The sequence below is a fragment of the Balearica regulorum genome, chromosome 25 (genome assembly GCF_011004875.1).
Source record: "Balearica regulorum gibbericeps isolate bBalReg1 chromosome 25, bBalReg1.pri, whole genome shotgun sequence".
NCBI lineage: Eukaryota > Metazoa > Chordata > Aves > Gruiformes > Gruidae > Balearica > Balearica regulorum.
Window position 1 is genome coordinate 973,972 of NC_046208.1, and position 24,747 is coordinate 998,718.

The 24,747-nt window shown below is 47.9% G+C and overlaps 1 protein-coding gene across 5 annotated transcripts in view; it reads left to right on the top strand.

Moving 5' to 3' along the window:
- Positions 1-13,423, top strand: part of SYT6 (synaptotagmin 6) — a 39,772-nt gene extending 26,349 nt beyond the window's left edge. For 4 of the 5 annotated variants that reach the window (XM_010306727.2, XM_075775956.1, XM_075775958.1 and 1 more), the window contains exons 4-7: positions 3,945-4,065; positions 5,597-5,768; positions 6,429-6,579; positions 11,862-13,423. In XM_010306727.2, coding sequence (XP_010305029.1) covers positions 3,945-4,065; positions 5,597-5,768; positions 6,429-6,579; positions 11,862-11,933 — 516 coding nt within the window. In that variant the 3' untranslated portion in view covers positions 11,934-13,423. The remainder of the gene's footprint in view (positions 1-3,944; positions 4,066-5,596; positions 5,769-6,428; positions 6,580-11,861) is intronic. The other variant, XM_075775955.1, reaches the window with a different exon arrangement.
- Positions 13,424-24,747: the final 11,324 nt, after the last annotated feature.

The window sequence follows — 24,747 nt, forward strand, 5'->3', positions numbered from 1 at the left end:
CAACCTTGCACAGCTCCCACAGAAACATCGAGTGCCGCATTTGGCTCGTCCTCTCATTCTCTCTGTGCCACTCTTTGGGAATGGGCCAATATTGGTACATCTCAGCCAGTTGTAACACACCCAAGGACATTTCTGTTTAATCAAAAATGAGAAGGGTAAATACAGTTTTCATAAGACCCCAGGAAAGCTCTAGGTGACTAATAATACATTAGATCAATCGTGTGGGTAAGAAGATAGGAATGCACTTAAGCAATGATATAAGCTATTCAACTAGGCAGCACTCAACTATTCAATTAATGATTGTACAGCTTGTGAATCAGTGAAACATTTTTGGTTTCAAGTCTGCAAGGGTTATTGATTCAGAGCTTCCATTATTTCATAAGAGCTACTGATGTGAATTTTGGAAATGTCCCAATGTCTATAATCTGCAAGAAAATAATGTACCCACAGGGTACGTTTTACTCTCCTGTAAAAAATCTCTTGGCCTAATACAATGAGGTCAAAGAACAGTTTATGTTAGTTTTATACCCTGAGCAGGTCCTCTGAGTGCAAGGAGAGGAATAGAAGATGAGATGATGCCCAGAGGGTGCTCTCTCGGTCTCATATGAGGCTGCTCTCTTCTGACATCTGTGTCCAAGGTTTCCTGCCCTCGTCCTTCCCAAACCAACACAGACCAAAGAACACGTGAAAGAGCAGACCCAGCCCAGTGAGTCATCCGGATGCCAGTCTCTGTTGCACCGTGCAGCGGATATAGCGTCCAGTGCAGCCGACTGTCGTGGTTTAACCCCAGCCGGTAAGCAAGCACCAGGCAGCCGCTCACTCACACCCCCCCCGCAGTGGGATGGGGAGGAGAATGGAAAAAAACCTTCTGGGTTGAGATAAAGACAGTTTAATAGGATAGCAAAGAAGACAATAACAACAACTAACTAACTAACTAAGCCACAAGTGATGCACCAATGCAATTGCTCACCATCTGTGGAAACCACCCCCCCTCAGTGCCCAGTCTGTTTCCGAGCAATGATCCCACTTCCCGACTTGCTTCCCCCGTTATATCTGGAGCATGACATTACGTGGCAGGGAATATCCCTCTGGCCAGCCTGGGTCAGCTGTCCTGGCTGTGCTCTCCCAGCTTCTTCTGCACCTGGCTGGGCATGGGAAGCTGAAAAGTCCTCGACTTTTAGTGTAGACATTACAACTACTCAGCAACAACTAAAAGCATCGGTGTGGTATCAACATTCCTCTCATACTAAATCCAAAACACAGCACTATACCAGCTACTAGAAAGAAAATTAACTTTATCCCAGCCGAAACCAGGACATCGGCACACGGTGAGGTTCAGGTGCTCATTTCTTTGGGAATAGAACAGCCATTTCTAATCATAATTTCAGAATATTTATTTTAAATTATTTTCTATTGCCAGTAAAGCCTGTAGCTAAGACTGGTAGATGCAGTGTCTGACTGGAGCTGGAGACACTGAAGCGAAAAGGTACAATCCCAGTCCTCAAGCTTAGTTCCGATGCAGTGGCAGCAAGACACTCCTTGCAAAGTGCCTCCTCAGGGCAGAGTTATTTATTCAGGCTCTTTATTCTGTAAAGCAATTAATCTTAAAAGAGGAAGAATACCTCTAAAGGTAAACAAGAAGTGCCATGTTTTAAAAAGCAAATTGTAATTTTGGGGCACACGATTTTTGAGTGGTCATTTTAAGACACTGTAAATGAATGAGGCTCCGTAAAATACCGAGCTCCCTGTCCTCTGGAAATTGGCTTCACCGGAGTCAGGCAGCAAGACCTGGGGCTCAGCTCAGCTCTCGGGGGCAGGTGACCGCAGAGGTAAAACTGCCAAACGTTTCGGAGCGCTCAGGGGTGGTGTGCATTGCTGCTCTACCTCCAGGACAGCAGCCTGACTCGGGGACACCCGTTAAATTCCAGGTGCCGTAGCTGAAATGCAGTCAAGAGTTAGAAGGTGCAGGGGCTCAAAAAGGTCTTTTGTGTGTGATGAAAACGATCCTGGTACCTTAATGAGGAACTGTTAGTGATATTTTGTGAGGCAAGAACTTTAGCTCCCTGTAGATGTCAAGAGGTACTAAATGATCCTCAGGAAATGTTTCCGCTATTTCATTACTGGTGCCTGACAATGATGCTGTGACTCAAGATCATTTTGTCGCGTTGGAGGGAAAGCTGTTTAGGGTGCCATTGGTTCATTAAAGCGAGCGAGAGATCAGAGTGGGAACTCTGGGTGGGTGACGGTATTAAACTCTTATTTACCAGCAAATAACACCTTCTGAAACAACATTTATTTAGATACTTACAAGTCTAGCCATATGCTGTTCTGTCCAGAAAACATCTGGCTGCCACTGTTTCTTTTGTACACTCTGTACTTGAGAAGAGTTTCAATTTATTTGCTAGTGAAGTGAACTCTTGTCAAGAACCAAGACTTGTATATAATGTTCATTAGTATTCTGCACATCTAAGTGGCATAAATATCTAATCTTTGCCTTACCAGAGAACGAGAAGGAAATCATTTGGCAAAATTCTCATCCATCAACAAGATCTATTCTCCTAACACTTAGCAAAGCTTTAAGTGCCTAATGCATTTACTTGTCTTTCTAGTTCCATCGCTCTACTACTAACAGCTAAAATTTCTTTTCAGCAGATCATTATATCACATTGAAATGAATCAAACACTCTATTTCCAAAAATAAACGGGTTGTTTGCTCTACAGATGTGGGATCTGTACGTACAAAATAATTTCTTTTTTTTAAAATCTGTTTTTGGAAGGTGTTTGGAAATCTTTCTGCTGACTTCAGATAATAATGCTTTCTAGTTTAAATAATAGTTTTGGTTTGTTTAATTTTTTTTCCTGATTTCCCATGAGCAAGGTAACGACGGAATGGGCTTTTAGGAGGTGTAGTAGATAAGGCTGCATGTACAAGAGGGGCTAAGAGCGATGTGTAAAAGTTGTTTTATGGGGGACTAAAAGAGTAAATTGTACTGGCCTCTCTGTAATCCAGAGACTACCGTACATTTCTGAGTGCCATCTGCTGGTTAATTCACTATTTATATACATACATATACCTGCCTCATACTGCGTTTGTTAGCTCTTTGAAGGCATCTCAAAAGGGTTGGTGGTCCAAACGATAGTAAGCATGTCATAACCTAAAAGCTCAGTTGCTACTAAATGGGGCCCTTCATGGTTCTCGTCTGTTTTCAAGCTATGACCTCTGGTCTGTAACTACCCAGTAATTCATGCTCAACTTCAGAGAAAATCACCGTGTTACTCAGAGACGTCTGCATTCTCTGCCAAAATGTAGGCACCAACAAAGTCTGTAAACTCTATTACTGAACTGATGGCACTGGGTATACTAGAAAGTCACTCATTGCATTTGTTGTACAACCAGAGAACACGGCACCGTCGCATGTTAAGGTCTCACCTTCCTGCGATCTTGCTCTGTGTTTGTATCACATTCCTCCATCTGAGGAAAAAGATGTTAGTGCCACACACTTGGCACTGGAAGATATACACTGTACAGTCAAGCAAGACTTGATACAAATATGATTTCCTTAATGGCCTTCATTTGGTGTTAGATATCACTTCACTTCTGCAGAAGCAATGGAGCCAAAAGAGAGGAGTGCGTTAGCTGTAATGCTGCAATAGGAAGCACATACTCCACTGAGGCAGCGGAAGATTATCCTTAACTATGATTTGGAGCCGTAACATTTTTTTTTTCCCTGGTCCCTTTATTCATTTTCAGCCAAATAATGGGGGGGATACACTGGAAGCACCGCCATATAGTAAAGTATTATCACTTGAAAATGACGGAATAGAGAAAAGCCCGTTTCAGTGTGAGTGCTATGAATCCTGCACGAAGCATCGTGGTGGGGGTGGAGGCAGCCTAGCTGGTTCTTGCACGTTTCCAATATAATGTGTTCTCTGTTTTATTAAAGGAAAGCGTGGACCTGGGAGAGATCATGTTTTCCCTTTGTTATTTGCCAACTGCAGGTCGCCTCACCTTAACAGTCATTAAATGCAGGAATCTCAAAGCGATGGATATTACTGGTTACTCAGGTAGGTGCTCGATGGTTCAGGACTCTGTTGCATCCACATTTCTTCCTCCTCCCTCAAGGTAGTCTCAATGGATGGTTGGCATACGTCTCTTGATGCCAAGGCTGTATGATTACGGAAACACCTGATGAAGCTTTGTCCATATTTTAAGTATGAACAAAATTCTAAAAGTAGAATTATCTTTTGAACCCATTCCCAAGGGCATGAATCCAAGGAAGGTGATTATATACATGAATATATAAGGAGACTGCCAGTGGTTTCCCATCCCCACTGAAGGGTTTGCAGGGTCAAAGCTCTGATCCCTCTCTTGGGTTGGACGCTTCAGATCTGTTGCAGGTACTGGCCCTAGCAGTTTTATGTGAGTAGGGAGGTTTCCAACAGATAATGCCCTACAGCCAGAATCAATCATTTCACCCCAAGATTAGGAAAGGAGCATGGGCCATCTGGGTAAATCCCAGGTGAATGGGCATCCCTCTGTACAGTGGCCAGTACTCAAACATTAGCATCGAAGTCACCTGAAGACTCTATGCATTCACAGTTCCAAAGAGTTGGCTTGCAAATTCAGCATGCACAAATTCTAGATTTCAACATAAAAAGCAGTTTCTTTTCCAGAGATCAACATCGTAGCATTTGAATTTCTTTGATTACTTGTATAAAAGGCAGTAACAATCTAGTAAAAGATCTTTGCAGAAAACATTTCTGCTCAGTTGGAGCTTGATGCCAGATGAAATATCTGAGAATTGAGACTTCAGATGAAGCCAGCTCAGCATTTCTGTAATAATACATCACACATTTACTGTTACTTGAAAATGCATTGAAATTGCCTGGGCAGCCGTTACAGCGAACAGGAGCTGTTTGTAACCTGAGAGCATTCTGCCGTCATCAGCCGGTGGAAAGCACGTGAAGCAGGGCTGCCCTAATACCTCTTCTTTCTGCTGCTCTCTGACATTGGGAAAATGGGTTTTAAAATTCCGCTACTCACTGTAACTCTTCTATGGAATGTTAGCAGTTGGATAGTTTTGGTAGCAGTGCAGGAAAAGATCTCTGTAAAATAACCCTCTCTGCCTGTTTGGATTGTCAAACTGCTGCATTACATTTTGCTCTCTTAGGCAAATTTTGAAAAAGTTACCGAGAAAGCACTGGGTTTGCTGTCATTGCCATGCAATTAATGCAAGCTAGAATGCCTGAGTGCCCGTTATCATCTTCTGATGAATATTGGCCTTTGGCTTGAGATAAGGCCTTCTTACACTTGCAAACCTTTATCATGGAAAAATTGATGGAACCGGCTGATTTTTCCTCCCAAGAAGTCTGCAGTAGTGGTTCTCCAGTGCCTGAACCTCATGTTCACACCGGTAAGAGAAATGGTGGATTCAACTGGTACACAGACATCCCTTTTCCTAAAAGTCCATTTGAGGAGTGCCTTTGGCTCACGATAACTCACAGTCCATCCTTTGACAATGCTGTTTCTATATTGTGACGGTAACAAAATAAACCTCCATAAACAGAAGGCCTTTTCCTATCTCTTCCTCTCTAGATCCGTATGTCAAAGTGTCTTTGCTCTGTGATGGGCGAAGACTGAAAAAGAAGAAAACCACCATAAAGAAAAACACACTTAATCCCACTTACAATGAAGCAATAATCTTTGACATTCCCCCAGAGAACATGGATCAAGTCAGTCTGCTTATCTCTGTCATGGATTACGATCGGTAGGTGGGAGGTTCTGGAGAGCTGGAGGGGAAAACATCCTGTTGGGTGCAGGTTTTTCTCCTCAATAGCCATTTTCTTTAGCATCAGGGTCTTGATTGCACAGCTCTGTGCATCAATCCGTCTCTAGTGATTTATTGTTAAAGTGTCATTGATATTTACAGCTATGGAAAATTACCTGCTAGAATGTAAATAGTAAGTATGGTAAAGCTGGTCCTTTGCTTTATTGCATTTTCTTGAGTCAGTACTGTGTTCCCCTTTGCTATTTGCTTGTCCTGCAAAGCATCATCCTGTTTTAGAAAGTAAATGGTCTAATTCTGAGCAGCAACGGGTGTATGAATTAGCCATTACTGACCTTGTACTTATTCTTGCTGTACACCACTACATCACACATCCTTCCAGATCTGTATCTGGACTGAGCTACAGTTCAAATAATTTTAAAGTTGTTATAATTATTTCTGGGGATGGCAGTGCCTCACTGTGCTGGGAGCTGCGTGCGCTGATGGTAGCCACGATCTGCCTGTCGTCGTGCAGACAGGATGGCCCTTGTTCGCTAGCACCGTGCCTCATGGCACTCCGGTAACGGGGTGGAAATCTCGGTTAGACACTGTACGGGCAGTCTGAGCGAGAGATAATCACGTCGCTTTTCTGTTGTTCTTCAGAGTGGGGCACAACGAGATTATTGGGGTTTGCCGTGTGGGGGTCAATGCTGAAGGACTGGGCAGAGACCACTGGAACGAGATGCTGGCATACCCACGCAAGCCCATCGCGCACTGGCATCCATTAGTGGAGGTAAAGAAGTCTTTCAAAGAGGTGTGTGGAGTTATTCTTTCCTTTTAATGCATGCACTGTGCATGAGTGAGCCGGTTCAAGGCTTTCAGAGAGCTTCTACTCTCACTTGGGATTTTCTGACAAGAGCTGAGGGAATTTTCTCACCAGAAATGAACTCTAGAAAACAAGCATCTCTCTACTGTCTCAAAATAGCTCCTTGAGCTTGCAAGCAAGAATGAAAGGGACTATATTTACAGATGTGACTGTTACCATACTGGTTTTTTTGGGGGTTGGTTTGGTTTTTTTTTTTTTAAATTAGAGATTGAGAGCAGTAACGAAAGAGAATGCTGTTCTGATTGCAGAACAAACTGTCCAGGGATATCGCCTATTTCAAGTTTCAATTTTTTTCATCCTAAAAGATTTTTTTGTTGACTCATCTCCAAGTCTTTGAGGGAGAATAAATAGAACAAATGTAATTGCTCTAAGCATCTCCAGAGAAAGAGATTCACTTGACGCAGCCCCAGATGATAAAATAGGGCTGAAATGCCTGGGTACCATTTTGACCATCTCTAGCATTTTCTTCCTCCTTGCACTACATTTTCTCACACTCCTATAGAACATTTTAGGTTTTGCCTGATTTAGGTCGTAAATTCTGGAGGAGAGATAAGGGAAATGGCACGCATGCTATTGCCACTTCAGGTATGAAAAGAAAGCCACCATTTGTGGGCAGTGATAGTATAATAAAAGCAATAAAACCACTGTATCTGGGGCTAAGGAGGCATTTTCCCCTCAAAGCCACAGACTACACAACAAAAAGCCTCTTATTTCCCCCTTGAAGTTCCAATACTGAGCTTTACTGGAAGGCAGATACTAGGCTTGGTGATCCTCCACAGTAGTCTGAATTAGTATGCACCAAAGCCTACGTTGCTCTGAAATCTGCTCTTTCCTCTAACAAGAATGCGGTTTGTGCTCAGCGGTCTCCATCCCAGCTCATATTCATCAGGCTGGTTTCTGAAATTCAGACGTGCCCATCCCAGAGGCAGGTCTGCTTCTTCTGCAGGTTTCTTTCTTTCTCCAAGCATTTGTAAGCAGCAGCCGTGCGAGGCGAGGCCAACCTCCCGAGCAGAGCTCTACAGCAGTTTTCATTACTGCTGTGTCCCTCGGTGGGCATTTCTCATGGATCACAGATGGAACGTGGCCGTAGGGGCCTGTCCAGAGCCAGGGTTTATCAGAGGAATACCCTCACTTCCTGGACCCAGGTCGATGACACCCACTGGGGCAACCCGGCAATTAATATTTTAGTTTAAGACACAGTGGAGATACATATATTGGATAATGGAAATCTGAAAATTCACACTCATTTGTATGAGGCATTTCGTGATGTCATATCGCATCACTGTAAACCAGGAGTAACCACCCAGGTCAGCTGTGCAGAACTGGTGTAAATCAAAATGGAATTAAACCAATGCACAATTCGTGTTTAATGGTAATTTTGCCTTTGGGTGGTGAGCAGTACAGTCCTTCATTAGCTTTTCCATGCTAAAACACCAGCATCGTCCGCTTGAGCCATCGCTGTTTGAGCAGGCAACATATGCCATCTCACACTGCCCCGGGGAGCTGGGCATCAGCAACCGCTGAGTTTCAGCATAAATGCTTAGCGATCTATCCTTTGATCGGTTAGCTCAATGTCTGTATCATCCGTAGCACCTCGCAGCGTGATACCAGCTGCACATCCGACCCAGGGGCAGGAGTTCCTTCTCCAGTTGGTAATTTAGATGACTTTACCACACTGTTCTTGAGATGCAGGTGGGAGTTTAAAATAAAGACTCCTGTAAAGTTTTTGATAATCAATAGGAAAAAAAAAAGATATAATTATTGTGACGAAACTCAGAGAAACAAAGGCAGGCATGTAAGATGACTCACTTTCTAAAATATACTTTGAAAACCACTGCCGAGCCCCCAAGACTTTGGAAAAAAAACCTGAGTGAATCATTTCACCCCCCAGTGCACAGGTCAGGAGTTCTGCTTAAAAGGAAAGAGAAAAAAAAAGCCTCTGATCATCTGTTCTGGTATTTCTGCCACAAGCTGGTGCACAGAGCCAGCAAGCAAATGGTCCCTGTATTTATTTGCCCTTTTAAGTTTTAGCACTGCTGTCTGCAAATCCCTAGTGCAGCTTAAAAAAAACCCAAACAGAAAAGGCACAGGCTCCTGGAGAGAAATTAATGGGAACTGGTATATGTTGGTTACAAGTAATCATCACATCATTTTTTCCATATGTGTTTGTGCATCTTCTAAAAGCAATTTGGGCTTTGTATCCTGTATCATCACCCCTGGGTCCCTGCGCACAGGGGGTCCAGACCGGGCCGGCAGGTGTGCGCTGGGCAAGGGGGGGACGAGAGCTGCCGGCTCCCCAGTCCGTCTGCTCTTGAATGCAGATGCTGGGGGAGAAGCTGTTGACGCTCCATCCCTTTTTCACTCTTGTGTCTTCATGGGGGTGAACTCAGGATGTGCTGGCATCCTGAGCGGTCATCTTCACCACCTTCACCATCTTCATTATCTTCATCATCTTCATCATCTTCATCATCTTCAAGAGCGTTTACTGCCAGGCACCAGCAAACAGAGCATTTGCTTTCTAGTTGATCCTCATGATCATCTCTCTGTTTGCTCTAGTGACCAGTCATGGCCTCTGCTGTACATCAGTGTCTTTCCTGATTGAGTGCTTGATCTTAAACTGAAAGCAGGGCAGCTAGGATTGAATTGTTTTTTTGAATGTATAAATTGAGCAGTGGATGACCAGAGCGGTTAACGTGGGAGCACAGAGCCGTTGGGTGCCTGCTGCCATCTCCCCGCGCCACTCTGCAGTTAGATGTGCTGGCCCCCTCCCCTCGCCGCACAGCAGGACTGCGGATGGGTGAAGAAAAGGGTGGGAATCTGGAATTTCTGTACTGCCCTGCCTGGTATGCCTTGAAAAAACTCTGGCCAAAAAAAAAGAGGCTTCCACCATATTTTGCCTACACCTCAGAATCACAGGTTCTGGTGAATTTACCAGGAAAACTGACACCAGAGGCGTGTTGCACCATGAGGACAGACGGACCCTGGCCCCTGGCTCCCCACCACAGCGGTGCAGGATGGACAGACCAACACCAGTGCCCTTGGGGCTGTGGTCCCTGGGCCAGGCCACCGGCCTCCTCCTGTGTGGCGGGCCTGGTTCCATGGCTGCCTGACACGAGGGCCCTGGGCAGCATCAAGCGTGTTTCCCCCATCCGCACTGCTGTGCCAACACGGCCCCAAACCCCCATCTCAGGGTGGGCGGCGTGTGGTGGGCCCTCCCTCCCTCAGCCAGTGTTCTTTCTTCTCTTTCATGGCTGGAGCCTCGAGGGAATCTTGCTTCTCTTACATTTCATGTCTTTGTTTGCTCCATATTTATCAACAGTGAGTAACAAACTGTAATGACTGCACTTCTTTAATGACCATCATTATTAAAAAGAGAACATGTGCAAATGAATCATTAATTACAGGCTTCTAAGTACTATCCTCCTCACACAGCCAGTTAGAAGGAGAGTTTGTGAGCAGAAGGCAAGAATCCCACTTGCTGTTGCATTTTTAAGTTATTTGGACAATAAACTCTTGTTCTCAGCACAAACCTGTTCCCGTTTTTCAGCCCTGAGGTCCCGCTGGCACCTGCTGCCGCGGCCTTGGCCTCCCAGGTGTGTGTAGCCATCCCACCCATCGCCCTTCCTTCTGCATTTCTCAGTCCCGCCAGCAGCCAGGTTAAGTGATGTGCCTATAAAAAGACATACAGAATTACAGCACATCTTTAGAGGCTTTGAAGGGGATGTCTTCTGAAAATTGGAAATTTCTCTGTTATCTGTGAAAGACAAACTCTCTCTGATGTCGTAGAGTAGCATCATCAGTGCAATGCAAAATGGATCTTTGATGTTGCCAAGTACCTCTGACATTCAGCATGGGAGCATTTATTTGTTTACAACTTTTCTGCAGATAAAAACTGGTAACTTTGCTGAGAGCTAAGTCATGTTCATAATGAAGAACAACTGTTTATCTTTAAAGATATGCAAAACCAGCCTTTTCCAGACTTTTGGGCATGTTTGACTTTCATTGAACTGTTCCTAGTGCCTGACTGTTAATTACACAATGGATGGTTCGCCTTTTCTAATTCAATGAAGGAAAAATACCTCCAGGTTCCTCACAGCGCATTGGCCACTTGAACCTACTCTCGGAAGAGTTTTCATCACATTTTTTTGGGGTAGCAAACATTGACACCACAACTGCAGGCAGAACAATGCAAGGAGCATGCTGAGGACTCTGCCAAAAGCCCATTCCTATTGTAATTTCTGCTTATCTGCAGTTTTATTAGTAACAAATTGGCTGGTGAGCAGCCATCCCATGGCCAGGAGACCCTGCGTCGTGTCACTGGCCGTCACCGAGGGGCACCTGCAGGGTTGCCTTCCTGTGAGCACCGTGCAACCATCCTGTTCTCTCATTTTCAGCTGTGTTTCATTTGAAATGCCTTTGCAAGGGTGAATTTCAATTTGCCAAATGAGTTTTCGCCCGCAGAAGTGAAATTTGTCCATGCTAGAGCATTAATATCAGCCAGCAAAGAGTTTCTGCTTATGTAGGAGAGGAGGGAATTGATCCAGGGGGAGAACAAAGCAGTGGAAGTACTATTCCTCCCGTTGTCTCTGGGAGATGTCTATCATTTGTCACTTGAATTTAATAAAACAGGATGGTGAGATGGACAAGTACTCAAAAGCTTGAGGAGTAATGGTTTTGAATTATAATAATAGCCCCCAAGGTAAATGACTAATAATTTATGATCCCATAAGTATGACAAAATGTTTGCTACATCCACTGACTCTCTGATCTGATTTGCACTTTGAGAAATGTCTCTGGCATGGTGGACACAGCTTCCTTGGAGTGTAATTACCAGACTGGAAAGACTCAAGTAATTTGGAATTAAGCAGTATTTCTAAAACAAAAAAAGCAACAGCACTAAACCAGAAAATGACAGAAAGCTAAACCGAGAGCAAACTTTGTCTTCATAGCACATACAGATACTGTTTATTTTTCCTTTTTCTGTGAGCAGTCCTCACGACTGTGAATTGATTTACAAAGCAATAAAGTAAATTGTTCAGTAATTCTTCCTGAGTGGTTCAACGCAGGTGTTCAATAAGTTGGGACATGCCGTAGAGCAGATGAGAATACTGCAGAACAGGAGACAGGCAACGTGGTAAAGGGATGTGAAGAATTTGAAATGCTTTCTCCCATTTGCTTAGACTTGCTTTCTTTTTTTTTTCTCCCACCAGTGGCAAGGCCGGGCAGCGAGCTTTGACAGCCAGGGTTCCTGTCCCTCACCTAAACCACCCCCCACACCATGATACAGAGCGCGGCGAGTAAAATGGGACTAAACCAAGTTATTTTTGCACTTGGCCTACAGTCTCAGTAATTTGTTGCTGAGTGGCAGTGGCAGCAAGACTTTCCAGTCTAGTTGATCCCGTGTAAGTAAAGGCAGAAACCCGTTTTGTGGTCAAATATGTCTTTGTCTAATATGTTTCCCAAGGTGATGTTTTTTTCTGTGGCTTTTACTGTATGGATCTGTTTCCCGAGGAAGAAGGCGGACTGAGACATGAGCTGGAAGTTTGGTCTATAAAATAACATGTAAAATAGTTTTTAGTGTGTATGAAGGCTGGAAAAAAATGCAAAGAGGCTCTGAGTGTCTACAGACAGCACAGCTGGCCAGGAGACGGGACGGCTGGCCCAGCCCTGCTGCGCTGTCTGTGCCCGCTTTGAGGAGCAGCAGCCAAAGACCCGCGAGACTTCTGATCCGTGAGCGGCTCTTTGGTGGTCAGCCCAGATCCAGCAGTCTGGTCACAGGTTTCCTGTTCACGTAGAGGTGTTCATGAGCTCTTAGAAGTTTGTGCAGTGTGTATCCCAAATTCCTTTTGTCATATAGAAAAAAATGCCCTTGATTCCTCGGGGGGGGCAAAACTGGGGTTTTTTTCCCTGTATTTGAAGTCTCCCTAGAGCTACTTGCATGAAGAATTTCTTAAGACCCCTCTGTAGCTGCTGCTCATCCCCCCCCCGCCCCGTACATCACCACATTATCTGGAGTTGGGTGGAGAGAACTGCGTTGCCACAAGTGGAGTTCAGACATAAAGGGGCAAAGATGTTACGGCCATAGGTGACATCTTCGCACGAACACTAGATCTTTCTTATATCATCCTAGTAATGAAGGGTGAACAAAAGGGTAAAGGGAAATATAGAAACACAACCAATACTAAGAAAAGCTTCCAAACTTTTTTGACCTATCAACACTTCCTTAACAAGTTTTGAAGGCCCACACCCTGGAGGAAGATCAAGTTTTGAAAAAAATGAAACTTTGCTGGTTCCTTGGCTGCAGAGGCCAAAAATGAAGCTATAACATCCCGAGCACTAGCTTTGCAAACGCCGCTGAAGCAGCCGATCTTTATCAGACAAATGTGGAATTTAGACACATTCTCATGGTGGATTTTTCTCTGAGTTTATAAGTGCTGTGCGTTCCACTGTAATTAAATTAAGTAAATGCAAATATTTTGGTTTCGAGTTAAAAGAAAATTTGCTAGCAAGGCAGCCATTTCTCCTCACATCAGGTTAGCAGAACTGCATACGTCAGTTCAACTTTGGTTTCCTAAATGTCACAGCGTCAGCCTTCACTGAGCATCCCGACTAGCAGAGAAGGGTATTTGTTTGTATTGTTTTTCTGGGTAAGATGAATCCTTTGTTCAGTGAAGGACAAATACATAATTTCTCATCACACCTTGTGTCTTAATTCTCTTTACGTGCCACATGCTATAGAAGCGGAAACTCAATAAAATTATTTTATTTGTAAGTCTCGCCTTGTCTGGTGAAATACTTCCTCTTGCGAAAGCAGTGACTGCGTGTTATGTGATTTTTAGACAGTTACAGTAATCACAGGAGATGCTATACAATGTGATAATAACAGACCCTGGCGTGGTATGAGGCACTGTGAGGGCAGACTGCGTGATTTGAAGCAGACGGTCCTTAGGCCATAAACTCTGCCGTTCCTGGCTGTCCTGGGACAGTCAACGCGCATCCCTTGGGGAATTGCTGAGCGTTAGTCACAGAGGGAAAAAAGTATCTCAAGCCCTTAGAGTTCATTGAAATAAAAAGGTGGTAGAACTGCATTAGCTTTCCAGCATAAGCAGTACTGTAGGCTTCTGCCAAGGGACACTGCTGAGGACGCCCCTGTCTGGGATCGGTCCAGGTCTCATGGAAAAGAGTTTCTAACCATGCACAATAAAGCACTTACAGTGGTGGCTGGTTCAAAAACTGACCGCAAACCCCCTGAACCTTGACCCGAGCTGGACAGAGCCTCAGGTGCTCAGCATCGTGAATCGGAAGTGCCTCTTGCAGGTTGGCAGATCAAAGCACCCGTATCGCACGACGTACCCAGAAGCCGCAGCAGCCCCAGATGGATGCAGGGATGGCACTTGACAATCATTAATTGCGCTAACCCACTCGAATCCTTTTCTTTAATCCTGGCTTCTTGGGTTTTGGTGTTCTCTGTATAAAATCTCCATCTTTTATCCATTCTTCTTGTTATCTAGGATTTAGTCAAAACATACGTGGGGGTTGACAAAAAATTTCTATTTTTAATCCTCACTTCACACAGATAATCAAGTTCCACTCAATACTGGCTGTCACTTGCATTACTGGAAAACTGGATCTCACGCTAGTGAATAACACCCACGCCTAGATGGCTCAACCCCCCTACACTTATATTTTAAATGCTGAGATTTTGCCATGTCCCTCGGTGAGGGGATAATCAAACCATTGTGTGTTTGTCATCGCCTCAGCGCAGCCACTCGGGAAGATTGGTCACACTAATGGAAACGAGATATAGCGTACAAGTGCAAATATTTCCCTTTCATCTAGAGAGGGATTATAACTCTGAAAAGAAGCTGAGCCTGGCACAAGTGCCATGCCAGGATTAGTTAAGTTGCTTTCTTGCTCCTCACTTTCCACGCTACTCTTAACCATATAATAGTAACTCACAGCAAAGTTTAAATTATTACCAAGCAAAATAAGGAGGATCACCACAGGGCCATGTCCCACGGCAGAGTTTGCCATCACGGGACTTGGAATGAATTTCAGTCGCCGAGGGGGAGGATGCCTGCTGCCGGCGGTGCCGCTCAGAACCAGGCGGCTGCTGCAGGGCCACCCATCTGTGCCATGCCAGGCTGAGGGCAGCGTGCCGGGGAGGCACCCCCCGATGTGTGGCTGTGCCGGGCACGCAGGCCGGGGAAGGAGACGCTCACAGAACAAGTCACTGGCTACTGGTCATTTTTCAAAGCCTGCAAGCAGCCACAAATGAATAGTCTATTTTATTTTGAGTACTGCAAGCAAAATAAACACACATGAGCATTCCCAGACCTTCCATTTTAATTTTTTTTTTCCCTTCCTTTTTAGTTTTAGTCTCACAGTCTCCAATTTCATAGACCAATGACTGACTGCAGGAAGAGTAAGAGACACTGAAGTGAGGGCTTGCCCATAATGACTGCTCGTTTAAGGATGGGGACACAGGGAAGAGTGAAATCCCACGGGTGCATTGCACTGCTCATGGCGAGGGGTCAGAGGAACTGTCCCAGCCAAGTGCCCTCCCACTGATTTGTGAACAAAATAACTTAGTATATGAGAAAAAAGTGAAAAACACCCAATGGAAAAGTGAGTTTCAGCCGTGGTGAAGCTGTGCTGGGATGGGAAAGGGGCGACAGTCCCCCCAGGCATGCCGCAGCTCCCTGCCGCAGGAAGCTCTGAGCACAGCCCTTGCTCGAGGAGGCAACCACTCCCCAGTGTGCTCGAGAAGTCAGCCCGCATTCCAGCGCATCGCGGCTGGAGCTGCCCTGCTGTGCCTGAAGCTTGTGCAGAATTGTTTTTGTTGAAACCAAGCACCGAGTGCTGCGTCCCAGTGCCGGGACTGGTGCTCACCAGTGCCAAAGGTCCGTTCTGAATCATCTCTCCCATGTCCCTGCTTTGAACAGTCCTGCAGCCTCCAAACGCTCACGGCATCAGGCAGCCAGACACTTGGCAAGGTGTCCCGAGGTGATGGTGTTGGGAATGTCGTAACAGCTACTGGCCTCCCAGAAAAGCCTTCGCCTTCTCTGCACTTAGCACAGAGCTGCCTTTTCAAGCAAATCAGGGGCGTTATCCCTGAAAAAGGTATTGCTGGGATGAAACGGGCTGTTCTGCTGCTCCGCTCAGCAAACGGCCCAGTTCAACTGGTGCTCTGCAGGATGGGAGGACAAGTGCATCGCTTTGAGCGGAGTTTGATCCAAAGTTGAACCCCAAATCTTTCCTAGCGTGCATCAGATGGCTTGCTCGGCTTGCTCATGGCAGCAGGGAAGCACTGCCCGCAGCTCACACAATCTGTGTGTCCCTTCCACCCGTCCGGGACAGTCCCCTGTCACTGCAGGGGAGGTGATGGGTCTTTGAACATCTTTGCCTTTTCAGTTGAGGAGCATACACAGGTTCTTCTGGAGCTCTTCTCTGCTATTGGCTTCCAAGCTGATTGCATCCTTGTGTGATTATTTTTTTTTCATACATCAGCAATGCACGATTTGGCAAAGAGAAGAATCTTGTCACAACAACTTACGTTTATTCTCCAAAAGTGGCCTTTAATTTCTAATTATGCAATGCTACTCACAGGTAGGCAAATCACACACACAAAAAAAAGTGAGGAAGAACTGGGGTTTTATAGGGTTTTAAGAAATAAACAAACATGCTCTGTAATTATCTTAGGAAAAAAATAGCTGAGAAGAAAGAAATTTAAACAATACTGATGTTGAATGTGCGTGTGTGTCTCAGCTGCCATATTCAGGTTGGCTATGTGTCCCCACCGTGGATAACTTAATCTATAGGATGTTTTTGTGCAAATTTGAACAAGACTCGCAAACTCCACCTGGATGCCAGGAGCCAGAGGGAGGGACTGACAGGCTGGGGTATTTGGATCCCAAATTGCTTCGCTCCGCGCAGTCTCACCGAAGCCGTTAGGATGCTGGAACCGGCAGACAGGGCAGGTGCGGGGGCACACGGGATAGTCAGCGTTCCTTGATCACTCGGCTCCGATGGTGACAGCATCGGCCGCTCCAAAGGGTGACTCAGCGGTGACAGACACGGGTTTCTGGGCACGTGGGTGACTCGAGCTGACCTGTGCCAGCTGTGGGCTCAGTGGAAACAGGACCAGCTTTGTGTGCTTCATTTCAAATTTTATTCTGTTTCTTTCAAGGCTTTTATTTACACGTAATTCTTGAATAGCCTGTAAAGAGTATGGAATCACATATACTCAATCCCATACACATGCCAGTCCTGCTGCAGTCTTTATTCCAAGTATCTTCAGTCCAGATAATTTTGTCTTCATTTAACGAGGTAATAAATTAGACAGCAAATTACAGCTCATTTGAGAAAAACAGCCCCGTTCCTTGAGATCCTTATCTCAGCTCTTTATTTGTCCTTCATTTTTTCTACTTTTGTCATTTGCCCTCTTAATCGTCTCTCTAATCTAGCAGTTCTAGATTTCTCAGGCTCATTTTGCTAGAGGTTTTCTCCCCCAGGGCCCTGATCATTCTTCCTGCCATTAAGATTATATATATCAGTGCAGTTCTGCACTTATTTAAATGCTGGGTCAGGGATCTAATTTCTAGTTAAAATGCATCCTGCAAGGCTGACTTCCTTGGGACCAGAAACTCTGTTTGTCATTTATATGGAGTCACAGCTCCTGGATGCAGAAATCCAATCGCTTTATTCTCTTTGATTTCTGCTTACGCAGCTGCTGCTGGGGCGTATGGGGCTGGGGGGACACGGCCCAGGCAGCAGCCGTCCCACACCGGTGCGGGTCCCAGTGATCGCCAGCGTGCCGTGCCTAAAACAACCTGGGTTCTGTCAGCGTCAGCGCGGTGGGGACCCCGCGGCGGGCAGGCTTTCGGGTGGTGGCTCTGCGCTTTGCAGGGGCAGCATCAGTCCTGAGACACTTCATCTCGGACCAAAGATCTCATGGTGAACGCGAATACACTGAGAACATGGGGTCTACAAACTGATAGGGAAGAGGTGGTTTTTCCTTTCATGCCGGTGGCTTTTTGTTTTTAATGTCTCCACAGCAAAAAAATACCTAGTCTTTGTTTTGCAATAAAAGGTAACATAGCCTGCTTTTTTTTTTTTTTTTTTTGCTGGGGTGAGCGTCACCCCAAAATCAGGGTTGTCAAGAGCCCAGTGCTGCAGGTGAACCCAGGAGAAGTGGAGTTTGGCTCCTCTTTGCAGATGCGCAGGCTTCGAAAGTCTGGAGCTCAGTTAGCGTAGCTCTGCATGCCTTACGAACCTCTGCAGCCAGCCTTCAGTGGCAACGCTACTTGAATGTGCAAGAAATGTGGGGCTTTTTTTCCCCTGGACTTTTCTCAAAGATAATTTGCAATTATATTTTACAGCTTTATATATATATATATATATAAAGTAAGACAGTGCATTAATCATGCAAATATAATTATGTATCTTATGTTCCCATGTCATTTGTAATTAAAAACATGGAATTTAAAGCACATCTATTTCAAAATTCCAGTGTAGGCTTCTATTAAAAATGCAGTTCATTAAAGCTAATGAAGTACCTCAGAATGGGTCAAGGCAAATCCAGAGCATGTTCCGTTGCCGTGGGAACAGCCGGCACCAAAGCCAAGTGCAGACGCGGTAACCTGCAGCATCAGAAATAACCGGCAAAAATCAGATTAGGAGAGAAAGCACCCCCAAACCTGGAGCGGCAGGTTCCTGCCTCCTCCCCGTCTGCGGGTGCCAGACACACCAAGATGCCCACGGTTCTTCCCGGGGCTGGAGGAGCTGTCGGGACCCTGGCCCCACCGTGGGCTCAGGGCAGGGTGGGGGTGACGGTGCTGCAACCCCACAGACGTGTCCCGTGGGGACAGGGTGCGTGGCATCGTCTGGTTGCTGGGGCAGCGGCGCCAGAGGCATTGCAGGACCCCCGGCAGCAGAGAAACGTCCCAGAGCAGAGCGGTGACCGGGAAATGTGGCCCAGGCACCAGATGCCCATATGTAAATACTCGCTGGATGGCTAATTGCTTCCAAAGTGGAAGACTTTCTCCTAATCTGCCATTAGCAACCGCACATCCCTCTCCATTTCAAATTGCCTTTGAAGATGAGGGTTTCTTCACTGCCACGAGGGACAGAGTGGAAGAGCAGTTATTTTTTAATTAAGTCAGTTTGCTGGCATTACTCTTGGATGGCTTACATAAATGAAGGAGGATTTTGCTCATTGCCCTGCTGATTTCCTCCTGAAGCCCAAGACCACCCTGCCTGCCCCTCCAGCCCCTCAGCCCCGAGCTGCAGACACCCCACCAACTCTCCCCTTCCCAGCTCCAGCAGCCCCGCTCTCCGCACCAGCCCACTGGGGACTTTGGTCCCACAGGGCTGGTCCTGAGCCACAGGACCCCCGGCCGGCTCGGTGCTGCACGGCGGTGCACGTTGCAAACCCCCTTGAATGTGTCTGCTCCGAAGGCTGCCGTACCAGGCACAGCCCCCGATACGGCCCCTGCCTGCTGGAGATGAATTAATGCAGTTTTTCCAGGACATAATAGTTACAGAAACCAGGACCTTTCTGCCTGTTGCATAACATCGGCTTTATCTAATGAACCTCTAATCGCTGCATGCTGGGTGCGTCCTGCAGGGCTGCTGAGCTGCTCTGCCCCGTCCCCCTCTGATGGAGCTGGCCCCCGCGCAGGGCTGCACCACCCTGGCCCTCGCGCCGTGAGCGCAGAGGGAACTTTCCCCTTTCCTCATGCCGGCAGGGTCCCACACCAGAGCCGAGCTGCAGCCCCCGGGGTGGTGGAGGCAGAAGGCTCTCCTCCTCGGGCACCCGCGACGCTGGGCTGCAAGGCTGGAGCATCCGCAGTGCCTCGGGACCGGCCAAACGCTGTCCTGGGAGCGGGGACCCAGCTGCGTCGGGGTCCTGTGTGCAGACCCAGCTGCTTCCTAGCACAATGCCCGGCCGCCCAAAGCCTCAGCACGCTTCACTAACCCATGAACGATGGGGTTCACCAGCCGTGGGAGGTGAACCAGCAGAAAAGGTGTGTCTCTACAGAACGTACGGGAAACGGGTTTGCGGATTCACGCCGTGCCCTGCCTGGCCCCAGGGGAAGGGCAGCGCTTCTCCCTCCTGCAGTCTCTACAGGAAAAAAATCACCGAGCCCCTAAATGGCGTTGTGCAAACAGGAGCCAAAGTCATTTGTATTCCAGATGCATGGGAGAGCTGGTGCTGGCGTGGCAGGGGGTCCCTCCAAGCTCATCTCTCCAAGGTGACACCACCAGCAAGGGCCGTGCAGCCCCTGGGGTTCTCGGGCTCTGCCGCACTAAGGGACCGTCTAATGTCCTTCTGCCAAGTTGGGTATTCGAAAACCTCCGCAGCAACATCTCCTGTCCCACAGCGCTCACGGCCACCGCAGCAAGTCACGAAACGCCTTAACTCAGAGCTGTCCCGCAGCGACCGCTGGCCACCGCTGCACGACACCAACCGTGCCGGATAAGAGCAGTGGTTCCAGCAGTTTCTTTGAATTCCTCTCTCCAAAACAAAGAATGACTTCAGATGATCATGGTGTGGGACAGCTATTTCTGGCTCGCTGCAGAGCGTGGTGGTGTTGGGCGCTGCGAGGACGCGAGGCTGGCACCGACGGCCCCGCATGTCCCAACCCACCGAGGGGGTGAACTGCTCCTGGGCTGTGCCCCATGCTGGATTTCTTCTCACGAGCAAGCAAAGGTGTCAAAAATGCCAAAGGACGTCTCCATTATTTTCTGCCATAAATCTACAGTACTTAAAAATCATGCTCCTTTCTGGAACCCGGAATTTGTCTCGTCTGCACAAATGATCGGCAAAAAAGGTGTTTTCCACAGGGAAGACAGTCCCAGCAGCACCGCGCGTTTGTGCTGCCAGAAGCGGGTTCGTCAGATATGTCAGCAACAAACACCCTTCAGGGCGAACCACGGTTGGCTAGAGATTGGATTTAATACGGATTTCTTTAGCCAGAGGAAGAATTAAAATATGAGAATTAAAATCTGACATACCCTCCTTCCCACCCCACGTCTCCTCTGCCCGGCGGAGGTGCAGGGTGAAAAAGCCCGTGCTGAGATGTCCAGCCCAGGAGAGCGGTGAGGACACCTCGGCTGCATCTCTGCCCCACGGGAAGCGCAGGGGTGCTGGGGGTGGCTACAGCACCCAAGCTGAGCAGGGCCCCCCACGCACCCCGGGAGGGCTTGGTCTGATTCCAAAGGCCCCAGCAGATTTGATTTGTTTGGCCCAAAGCGAGAGTTCCCAGGGGCAGGGATAGGGAAAAGAATTATTTCCTGAAATGGCATGTTTCTCTAAGCCTACGAAAGTGGATCTTGCGATGAAGGGAAAAACGGAAGAGCCGGCGCTGCAAATCGGTGGCACATAATTGCCTGGTTTGCCTGCGTACGGCTGAACATCATGGGAATACTGCACGGTCCATACACGGCATGACGACACTGCAGCCCAGCTGTGCAGAATTTCATGGCATTTATTGGTACTGATGTCTCTTGATTAAATTATATTCCTTTCTTCATTTATTCTGTAACAAGCTGAACATTTCAATTTCTGAGGCAAGCTCGGATGGGGAATGGAGAGAGGCAGGAGATGGCAGATGACACTGACATCGGAGGTGGCTCAGTCGGGGAAAACCTCTTTTCATTTAAAACCCTGCTTTCCTGAAAAACTGCAGTCAAGGAGGAATTGACAATTTTGAACAAAGCTGCGAGAAGGAATCTTCTGCAGGAGCCGGTTACAAAGCACGGCTCTGCTCTGTGGCCTGTGTGTTTGGCTGTTGAGGGTCCTCCAGGTTGCAAGGCTTGAAGCAATTTTAGGTTAAAAGGGAATGAAAACTAAAAGACGAGAAGGACTGTGAAAGTCACGGGCTGGACTCCAGCACTTGACAAGGAGCAGCTCCCTGGAGGTCAGGGCCTGGCTTTCCACTGCAAATTAATCGATGCATTAACATTTATTTCTTAGTTCTCATTTTCCCCTTAGAGATGTGTCTAATTACATATTAAAAATCTTGCTTTCCCATCCAGAGTTCACCCATCTGCCCCACCGCTACTACCCCGTCCCCGCAGGACCCCTGCCCGGTGCATGACAGGCTCATGCTGCCCTGGTGGGGGGTCCTGCCCTGCCCCTCCTCGGTCGTCCCTGAGCCCCCCCAGCGCAGAGCTCTCCCCGACCCGCAGCAGCGCTTTATCTCTGCTCATAACCCTGGTCCTCTTCCACCAGCCCGTGGCTGGGTGATCTGAAAAGCGCCGTTGCTCTAAATCAACCCTAAAATGTCTCTGCAGGCAGGGAAAGTTTATAGCTCGAATTAAGAGCTATTAAGCCTCTGAGCGCTGCTTCTTGGCGAGGGATGAAGAACAAAGCACGCTGCTTTGGGTGACTGATGCATCAACGGGAGCAGAAATGGGGACGCACCAGGGACACGCGTGTCCGTGGGCTCTCGCGGGTGTGTTTGGGGAAGGACCCTGCCGCAGCACCGCCACCGCCAGCACCAGCGGGAAGGGCTGCGCCGCACACCCGCCCGCGCCGCGGCGGATGCTCTAGCGCAACGCCTCAGCTCTAAATCAGCACGATGGGCTGGCTGCCCCCCTGCTCGCTGCACCTCTACGCCAGACATCTGGTCTCCTTCGGACAGATGCTCCTCCGGTGGCTTTGCCTCATGGCTTTGATCAGACCTTTCATTTTTCCTTGCCTGAACAATTCCATGGAAGTGTTAATCTTTGCATCATTTTCATTTACAAGGGTTAGTAGGCAATTTTGGAGAAATCCATTTAACTGAGCAATTAGTGAGTCAATAATACACTTCTGTATTTTATTAGAAACAGAAAAATTGGTAATTTCTGTTTGTTTTGACCCTACCTCTGTAGTAGTGGCAGCAATTTTCCATAATAATCACAGTTACCATGGTTATATCTCCCTCCAGGTTGTCAGACACCTGCAGCAAAAGACACCGTCGCTGCACGAGCACAGCCGGGGTGCTGCACTGGGGAGAGGGCAGCTGCTCCAGCCCCCCACAGCACCCCACATCCTCATGTCACCCGGTTGTCGGTGCAGCCGTGGGTGCTGGAACCCCACTCCTCCCTCCCCAGCTGGCTGACGGGAAGGCGAGGGGGGCTGGGGACCCCAAACTCGGTACACCAGTACAGGTCAGGGGTTGACCTGCTGGGAAGCAGCGCTGCGGAGAAGGACCTGGGAGTCCTGGTGGACAACAAGCTCTCCATGACCAACAGTGTGCCCTCGTGGCCAAGAAGGCCAATGGTGTCCTGGGGTGCATTGAGAAGAGCGTGGCCTGCAGGTCGAGGGAGGTTCTCCTCCCTCTCCACTCTGCCCTGGTGAGGCCACATCTGGAATATCGTGTCCAGTTCTGGGGTCCCCAGTACAAGACAGATGGGAACTACTGGAGAGAGTCCAGTGGAGGGCTGTGAGGATGATGAGGGGCCCAGAGCATGTCTTGTATGAGGAAAGGCTGAGAGAGCTGGGGCTGTTTAGCCTGGAGAAGACCGAGAAGGGATCTTATTAATGCTTATCAATATCTAAAGGCTGGATGTCTAGAGGAAGGGGCCAGACTCTTCTCTATGGTGCCCAGTGAGAGGACAAGGCGCAATGGGCACAAACTGGAACACAGGAAGTTCCATCTCAACATGAGCTAAAAATTCTTCCCTCTGAGGGTGACCGAGCACTGCGACAGGCTGCCCAGAGAGGTTGTGGAGTCTCCTTCTCTGGAGAGATTCAAAACCTGCCTGGATGTGATCCTGTGTGACCTGCTCTGGGTGATCCTGCTCTAGCAGGGGGGTGGATGAGATGATCTCCAGAGGTCCCTTCCAACCCCAACCAGTCTGGGGTTCTGTGAATCTGTGAACTGGGTGTTTCACTGAGCCTCAACCAGGGGTGAAGGAGTTGGAAGCAAACAGACAAACAAAACTCATCTTGCGTTTCTTGGAGCCGTCCCACGGTCCTCAAGCTACAGCTGGTGCTGGGACGAAGCACCCAGGAGGGAAACCCAAGCCCTCCTTTGCACAGGGAGAATTGCTGCATCCCTCAGCAGTTTTGCTTCAGGAGGATGAATTAAGTAGAAAATTCGGATCTATTCCAGAAACGCTCTGGGGAGCTGATTTTCAGAGAGGAAAGAAATTAAAGAACTGCTTAGCTGAATAGCTGAGCTAGTATTTTTCTGTCCTCAGGAAACATCTTTCACAATAATAGCATTAGTAATAATAACACCCCAAAGAAAATCCTGGTGAAATCATGTAGACTACAGGATGCGTGAAATCCCTGGGATGGGGTCAGCTGCCTGCGTGGGTCTTCCTCGTGTCAGTGATATCCTTGTTGGCTGGTGACAGATACGTTACCACAAACGGGAGCAGGGCACGCAGAGTAATCCATCTTGATCAAAGTACCGAAATAACTGCAAATGCTGTTCGTAAATGAAACTGTCCAGAAAATAATGAAACTTCGCGTGTGTCACAAACCACAGCTCCTCTGACAGGGTTGTGAGCTCCAAATTTGAAGATTTTATTTTTAATCTTCCTGTCAAGAGGAAAGGAAGGAGCGGACATGCCGGCACTGGGAAGGATGAGAGGTGCACCCAGCACCCAGGCTGGCTGCGCCAGGTGGGAAGGCAGCGCCGCAGGGACCCCATAGCTCTGCAGAATCCACCTTTTTAAACTAAATTTCCGTTTCTGTCCCTTCCCGTGAGCCGCAGCACCACCTCCTCCAACACAGCACATGCGACGATGAGAGTGCAGAGGGGGTGCGAGTGTTGTGGAGGGTTTGGGGGGGGCGGCGGTGGGAGGCGCGAGGGACAAGGGGCAGCTCTGTGCCGCGGAGGGTACGGCAGGAGCCGGGGTTGGTGTTTGAGGAGGAAAAGCGGCGCTGGGGGAAGTGGGGGCAAGCTGAACGCGGCCAAACACAGATGTGACCCAATGTGCTCATCCTCAAATCATCTCCCATCAGTGTCTCCCCCAGGCAGAAATGGCCGTGGGCGAGGGGATGCCCAGGGACGCTCCCCCCAACCAGGCTGAGTATCCCCGGCCGGACCAGCCGGTGCAGGGCTCTGCGGCACTGCAGGCGAGGGTCATCCC